Source organism: Mizuhopecten yessoensis, unplaced genomic scaffold, assembly GCF_002113885.1.
Source record: "Mizuhopecten yessoensis strain PY_sf001 unplaced genomic scaffold, ASM211388v2 scaffold2065, whole genome shotgun sequence".
Lineage (NCBI taxonomy): Eukaryota > Metazoa > Mollusca > Bivalvia > Pectinida > Pectinidae > Mizuhopecten > Mizuhopecten yessoensis.
In genome coordinates, this window is record NW_018404360.1 from 204,586 (window position 1) to 212,451 (window position 7,866).

Genomic DNA, 7,866 nt, shown 5'->3' on the forward strand with positions numbered 1-7,866 from the left:
TAGGGTTGGGGTAGGAATCCCAATTTTACAATTTAAAACCATCTTCCTCCTCCAAGGATGATTCTGACCAAGTAAGAATAATTTCCAACAGAAAATTGTCAAAATATACCCAAAAGTGTTGTTTCCCTATATAAACTATAGTAAACTTTACCCCCTCCCCAAGGGAGAACGGATAGCTCGGGGGTCCTGAAAGTTACAATTTAAACTAGAAATTGTTGGCTAACAATTTGACGGGCTTTTCACTGTAAGGGTTACTTCCCTTACACCAGTAGTAAAAGTCCTGGTATCTGGTAAAATTATATGTTCGAATTTGAACTCTCTCAAATACCGGAAGTTGATCTTTAATGGTCATTTGTGTCAATAAACCATGTAGCCCATCATCCTAGCATGCTACAGACCAAATATCAATACCCTGGCCATTTCCGTTATTGAGAAGGAGTCTTTTGAAGATTTTAACATAATTGACCCCAATGACCTTGAACATTGGTCAAGGTCATTCATATTTTCAAACTTGATAGCCAATAACCTGACCATGTTATGTATGAAATAGTAGGTCTCTAGACCTTGTGGAACTTTAGAAGAAGTTTTTTGAAGTCATTATCTTGAAATAACACATATGAAGTTTGTGACCTTGATTGTGACCTGGATAGTTGATCAATGTCAACCATTTTTTTTAAACCTGATACCCCGACATCTCAGAATCTTTCACATTAAATATCAAGACTCTAGACCTTGTGGAACTTAAGAAGATGATTTTTTAAGATTGGTACCCAATATAGTGCATTTTAACTTTGACCCTTGCCGAGAACCGGAAGTTGACATTTTTTGTTAAAACAGTATGAGAGAAAAAGTTTGCTCTTGCTTATCTCCATTTGATATCCAAAGATCAACCTCGTGTTTGATATCGTTAACGAAATATATTGGTATAGGCTGTTAACCAATCAGAGTTCGTGGTGGCCATCTTGGAATATTAATTGCTCCAAAAAGTAACATAAGTTCGTAAGGGCCCCTAGAGGAATACATGTACCAATTGTGGTTAATATTGCAATGGCAGAATTGGAGAAGAAGATCGTTGAAGTTTTAACATATTGTCAGCATTTGAAAGGATCAAAGGAAATATCTCAAAATGGCGTACAACGTTAATGGTAAATGTTACAGAAAAACTAAAGACATCAAATTCATCGGAATGACATTCTTCATCAATCTATTGAAGAATTTTTCAAAAAAAAATGAAAAATGAATGTTTTTAAAAAAATTGGTGAACTTCGACCCAGGGGTGCACTTTTTAATTAGAAATATTTTGTATTAAAGGGGCATCACGCTGAAGTAACTTTTTTTTGTGTCTTTTTTCCAAATACTACATAAACATATCAAGTGAGACTCCTTATGGAAAATGCCGATCGGATTTGGCTGAAAAAGATTCATAAAAATGATTAAATCTAAGATAATCATCGGTATTTCTACCTGTCTGACCAACGTTTTGTTCAGGGATTTCCCTCTACTAGCGCATGCGCATAGCACACCATTTCTTTGTAAACAAAATGACTGGCCGTGTGAAGTAAGCCAAAGAAAAGTGTTGTACCGTGTCAGCTACGAAGCGAATAGTTGCCAAATGGTCAAAAGATAGCGCAAGGGGTACGTTACGGAATCATTATTGCCAGTGGGAAGTATTCAAAGCAGAAAATAACTGCCCTAGCAGTCAGTACGGTGCATGTTTTCTTCCGGATAGCGGCCGGTTAAGCTGAAATAAAATCGACAGAAATGCTAGCGCTGTTTATGTTATGAATAAATATCTAAAACTATTAACCTCGCTAGTATCATTGTGTGAGTTTGAACACAGATGAACTTAGTTTAATATGTTAATGGGCATGTATCGGAGAGAGTTTACTTTGTGTTTTTTTATAATTATACAGTGGTTTATGCAAACGAAAGGGATAAGTGACTGGTTAGTTTGATTTTGCCATGAGGCCCCCCAAGGGATAACTGCTGTGATGGCCACGGCGTATTCTGTTCTCTGATCCTCTGTCGGTGCTCGGGGTCAAATGAGATACGTGCGCTATTAGATTTACATAATTTATAATATTACCGGGATCAGTAAAATGGTATGATTTAATTATATTGCTGAATTAAACGATTGTTTTTTGTTTTGACATGCAAGTTTTAAATTAGTACTAATATAATACCCGGCCTGCCCTGGCGCGACGACGCAATATATAAAAAAANGTTTTGCCATACAGTTTATTGTGTGTGATGGTTAATATGACTTCCTAAATGTTAGCGTTTGGAGACAGTGAAAGTGGGAAAGAGAGTATACATAGATTTATATTCATGGTCTAGAAAAAAAATGGCCAAAGACATTGAGTTGTTTAATGTAATAAATAAATTCACAAACGTTTCCTTTTTATATTCGCGTGTAGTTTGTCATTGCATATATGCACTTTATGTAAACATTTGAAAAGGGATATTCGTCTCGTGAATATTCCTTTTTACAGAAAGGTTTGTCCCATTGTTGAGGGAGTGTTTAGCCCCGTACCACCTGTACCGGTCACGGGAGAAGGCTGTGATAAATTGTAAAAACTTGTGCCCCATCCTTTGTTTAATTTTATTGGCAACAAATTTATGTTAAAAGCTAAATAAATTTAAATTCTTAATATTGGCAAGTGTGCAATTAACTTCTGATGATGAATAATTACTGTTCAATAAGTTTGAATACGGAATTAGAAATCATATAACTTGGTTTCATAGTGCGGTAAGAAGTTGCAGTTGCCTGACGGCCCCTCTCTGAGGGCCCCTTTGTAAACCGTTTCATCTCGCTCGCACCACTTGTGTTTGCTGCCTAATCAGGTGACGTTATCGGCGCTATTTTTAGCCGGGCTTTCCCGAACAATTCAAGTGGTCAAACTGGACATTTGGAACGGACTATGAATATGGGGATAGCGAGGTAACATAAGTGGAAGTGCCTACAATACATACATTCATTAAAAAAAAAACGCCTTTTCACGTGATGTCCCTTTAACATGTTGTGAGAAAAAGTTAGAAATGGAAATTATCTACAAATAATTAACTTTCACAAATTCTGTACAATCAACGGTTTTCGAGTAATAGCGGTTTTAAAGATTTTACCCTATGACGTCATGGCGGCCATTTTGTTTTTTTGATGAAGTTGAAAGTGTTACCAAATGTTAGAAGACATCTAGGGAAACTTGTCCCGTTACAACTAAACGAAATATTTGTCATTGATATTGGAGTAAAACAAGTTTTAAAATATTGCCAAATTTTTAAAAGATCAAAGGAAACATTTCAAAATGGCGTACAACCTTAACGGTAAATGTTACAGAAAAACTTAAGACATCAACTTCATCAGAATGACATCCTCCATCGATCTGTAGAAGTATTTTTCCAAAACAATGAAAAATGAATGTTTTTTTTTTAAATTATGACCTTTGACCCAACAGCGAGCTTTTTTATTTGACCTTTAAATGAAAAACCATGTGGTAATTAAAGTTAGCCCCTAAGATAATCTACATATAATATAATTGCGTCAATTCTGTAAATTAAACCGTTTTTGAGTTATGGCCATTTTAAGATATTGACCTATGACGTCATGGCTGCCATATTTTATTTTTGACCTACTTCAAAATGTTGCTTGATCAGCTTTAGACCTTTTCCTACAACGTACTTAAAAGACTATAAACCTCTCTTTTACCAATCAAAAGATACAGATTCCACAAAATACGGAAGAAGAATAATAAGAATAAGAATAAGAAACATAACAAAAACAATAGGTCTTTTCACCAGTTGGTGAAAAGCCCTAATAAAGCCCCTGATGATCTTTCCATCCATGCAGAGAAAATGACTGTAATACCTTTTAGTCTGGAGAAGAAGATTTTTGAATTATTGGTTAATTTTCCCTTTTGGGCCCCGCCCTGGCCCCTAGGTTTGGGGTAGGAATCCCAATTTTACAATTTGGTAGCCTCATCTACCAAGGATGATTCTGACCAAGTTTGAAAATATTCTATCCACTGGTTCTTGAGAAGAAGTTGATAATGTAAAAGTTTACGCACGACAGACGACGACGGACGGAAAGTGATTGGAATAGGTCACTTGAGCAAAGCTCAGGTGACCTAAAAATGTTACGTTACCAGCTAGTGTTTGTCGCCAAATCAGCAGTCATGATTACTGATTTTAATCATTTAAAAGAAGGTAAAAATTGTGTTGCCAAAATTTCATTCTTTGTTGTTATTTTAATCTTCAATCTTAACATGTATGATCGACGACTCAAAATAAACAATTTGAAGGGAGGTAATCCAATATGGCTGACCAGAAACTCGAGATCGATAACCCAAGAATGACTTGTTCCTCTGTATAGTGTGCACCCCCTTTTTGACATGACAATATTTACCCAAAAAAGTGTTCACTATACGCGCAAATTTATGGTAGATACTTACTGCGAGGGGCGAGTCGGTCGATGTAAGATAACAGCTGAGACTTGGCCACTCCTGGGTCACCCATCAAACAAATATTTATATTTCCTACAAATAACACAACATCAGTATCTAACTTTGCAACGTATTTTCAATTGAAGAAATACTATAATCCAATTATCAAATTTACTGTTTACTTGATATTAATTGCGGAAAACCACATTTTCCTCAGAGTGTTATCATATTTTCTTATAAAGCCACATGTAACTTGATAAAAACAACAATTTTCACAAATGTCTTCATATTCTCTGCCTAATAATATATACCCGACCTATGGAAACTACCACTTTTTACTTTTAACTCATTGAGCTCTGATACCATCATGCTGGGGTGAAGACAATTTAGACAAACGGTAACAATATTTTTTTTACATATCAACAAAACATTCTATAACAAATCTTAACGAGTGATTAACACTAACCTCTGATTTTCATGCCCCTTGGTGATTTGTCAACGCCACCAACCAAAAGAAGGAGCAGCGCTTTCTTGACGTCCTCGTGACCAAAGATCTCCGGGGCTATACTGCTTGCTAATTTATCATAGAAGTCATCCTCTGCAACCTTCTTAATCTCATCTTCTGATAACTCCTCTGCTCCTAATTCATCGTCCTCCGTCTTATTCATCTTGACAATTCTCTACAAATACATACAGAATACCCTCGATTTTTATTATGATTCTCCCAATTGAACAAGAGCTGTCGGAGAACAGCATAGCCTATGTATGTTATTATAATACTGCAACTATCAATAGAAACACATGTATAGTTAAACGTTGATTAGTGCCTGTCATTTTATTTGCCACCTCACTTACCACCAGGATATTCCAAGGACTATTAAATGTGTAGAAACATCTATGTGAAGTGATTGCTTACACTCGATATAAATGACTTAAACTCATAATAGACAACTGTGTATTGAGTGTGATGATCCAACACTGTCTGGAAAAAACTTGCACAAAAACTTTAACTTCGGAAGGTGGGACGCTGACGCCAGGGTGACTACATTAGCCCCCCTATTCTTTGAATAGGCGAGCTAAAAACTGGGGTTTTTTTCAGTACAATATCAGTCTGCTTAATAAAATATTTTCAAAACAATGAATTGATTGTAAAATGTAGGTCTCCGTTATGGTTTCTTGAAAAGGGCAAAGAGGAGCTTAATGTAAAAACAATTACTATAAGCGGATAATAAAGGTCGGAGTGACCTACTTTTGATATATTGCTGTGGTACTCAAGAGTCGAGATGTATCTATATATGTAAAGTTTGATTGCAGTTAACGTTGTATTTCTTGTATTGATCATGAGTAAAGGAGGTAATGTAAAATTTATCTAAGGAATTAACTATAAGGGCATTATTTGTTTAGGTCACACAATCATGAGGAAATAACAAGCAAGCAGTCTTTCTCAGGTTTTATATACTTACATGTGCCTCTAAAAAGGTTTCTGATAATAATCCCTGCTGCATATCCCTGAACCCTTGTTTCATCATTGGTAAGAAAACCTGATCTATGGTCAAGGAAAAATTATTTCAAGTTGCAGTTAAACAGTTTTCTTTCTTTCTGAGGTAATTCCATTCATTATAAGATTGCTTTCAGTGAGGTAGGAAAAGGATACACCAGATATGCTGATATGATCTCCTGGCTGAGCAAGGCGTGTCATCTCTCCACGACAAAGCACCGTCATACCACGCGGGATGTTCCCAACAGGCACTTGATCACTCTGAAATCAGACATCAAGATTAACAACAGCACTGTACCATAAACAGGAGTTTTTCTAGTTGAATTGCAAAAAGGCCCATGTCAAATGTCAATTGGGAAAAATCATTGATGTATCTGCTGTCAGCAGAGAATAAAAATCATCCATGTAACGGCTAGCCTATAAAAACAAACATGCAACACTGGTTAGCCATGTTTCCTGTTTATTCACATCCAAAGGGTCAGTTAACGTTGTATGGCCTTGTAAGACTTCTTTACAAAATATCGTCAATTTAAGAATTGGTTAATTTTGACGAGATTCGGGGAAAACTTTTCCCACCAGTTTTTTGGAATAGGGTCGCAAATTCAGCAATAACAAGTTACCTGAAACACTGTTTTTTGGCTACTCCAGTGAAAAAATCTTGACTAACTGACCCCATGTAATAACTTCAAGATAAATCGCTTCTATCCCTATTTGTGTTTCCTGTCTATATTTTTATGGATGGTATCCGTTTTTACATATAAAGATGATGATAAAATTTGACAATTAAACATACTGAAGTGTCTTATATGCATTGAAATTGTTGCAACTTACATGCTCTTGAATTTTCACTTCTTGGAATTTTATGAACTTTGACCCTCGGGTCTGCAGATAAAGACGACCTCCCGATCGATTTGTTGTACAGTCCTGACTGGGGCACATGATCAAAGGCATGAAAGAGGGCGAGCTGATTGGCTGGTAAGTCTCGTTACCACAGGTATCACAGGTGTAGGTGGCCACAGAGAGCATTGGTTTAACCTCTGTGGCCCTGGTGACAATGCCCTTGACACACACCAGTTTTCCGATACTGTCAGCCTTGACATCGCGGATTGCAGAGTGCTTCTGTCCAGCTTGGGATTTGAAGTAAAGTTCACTGGTGAATAGAAAGAACTCACAAATAAGCCATATTTGCTAACAGAAAACGAATATTCTTAAGAAGTGTTGAAGCATGAATCATAAATTTTGAAAACAAAAAATTGTTGAAGTAATTTTGAATCAAAGTACTGAAAGTACTGAAAGCTAAGGCAAAAGATATATATTATTTTTGGAATGGAGAACAAAATAAAGACGAAGTTCCCATCATATTGTACAGAAAGATTTACTGTTAATTTATGAATCAAAGTTTTATGTAAAAGTGTACCACTGTGAAGTTATTCTTCTTGTGCTTCCCTTTGTCCATACAATGTATTTCATAGAACATTAAAAACTGAAACTGGCATTTACCCCTTTGACCAATACCTGATTATTTTAAACCATTAAATAGATTATGCACAGATTGTGAACATCTTTGAACTTTGCCTTTGTTGTTGAATAATATATCAAACAAGTTTCTTTAGAATCTTGCCTTATCTGACAAAGTTACTTGGCATAAAACCATTGACCAATCAGAGTACAGTATGCTAATTAATTAGGCATGGATTTCACTCAACTTTGAACTTATCGTCTAAGTTTGTATATTGATCAATATATATTCAAGCAAGTTATCTTGTAAAGTGTGCACATCGACCAGGGTTGGCATGCTTTTTAATACGTGTGAATTTTGTTCAAGTTTCAATTTTGCATCAGTCAGTGTATATTGTTACAGAACAATATTTATAAGGATGTTTACTTGCCGAAACTAAATTGTGGATAAGCAAGTGGATTACTGCTACC

At 35.9% G+C, this 7,866-nt stretch overlaps 1 protein-coding gene across 1 annotated transcript in view; it reads right to left on the reverse strand.

Moving 5' to 3' along the window:
• Positions 1-7,866, reverse strand: part of LOC110444795 (DNA replication licensing factor mcm7-like) — a 37,868-nt gene that overhangs the window by 21,533 nt on the left and 8,469 nt on the right. Inside the window, exons 5-9 of the mRNA XM_021489158.1 lie at positions 6,769-7,087; positions 6,094-6,198; positions 5,903-5,980; positions 4,906-5,119; positions 4,449-4,532 (exon numbers count right to left, since the gene is read on the reverse strand). Coding sequence (XP_021344833.1) covers positions 4,449-4,532; positions 4,906-5,119; positions 5,903-5,980; positions 6,094-6,198; positions 6,769-7,087 — 800 coding nt within the window. The remainder of the gene's footprint in view (positions 1-4,448; positions 4,533-4,905; positions 5,120-5,902; positions 5,981-6,093; positions 6,199-6,768; positions 7,088-7,866) is intronic.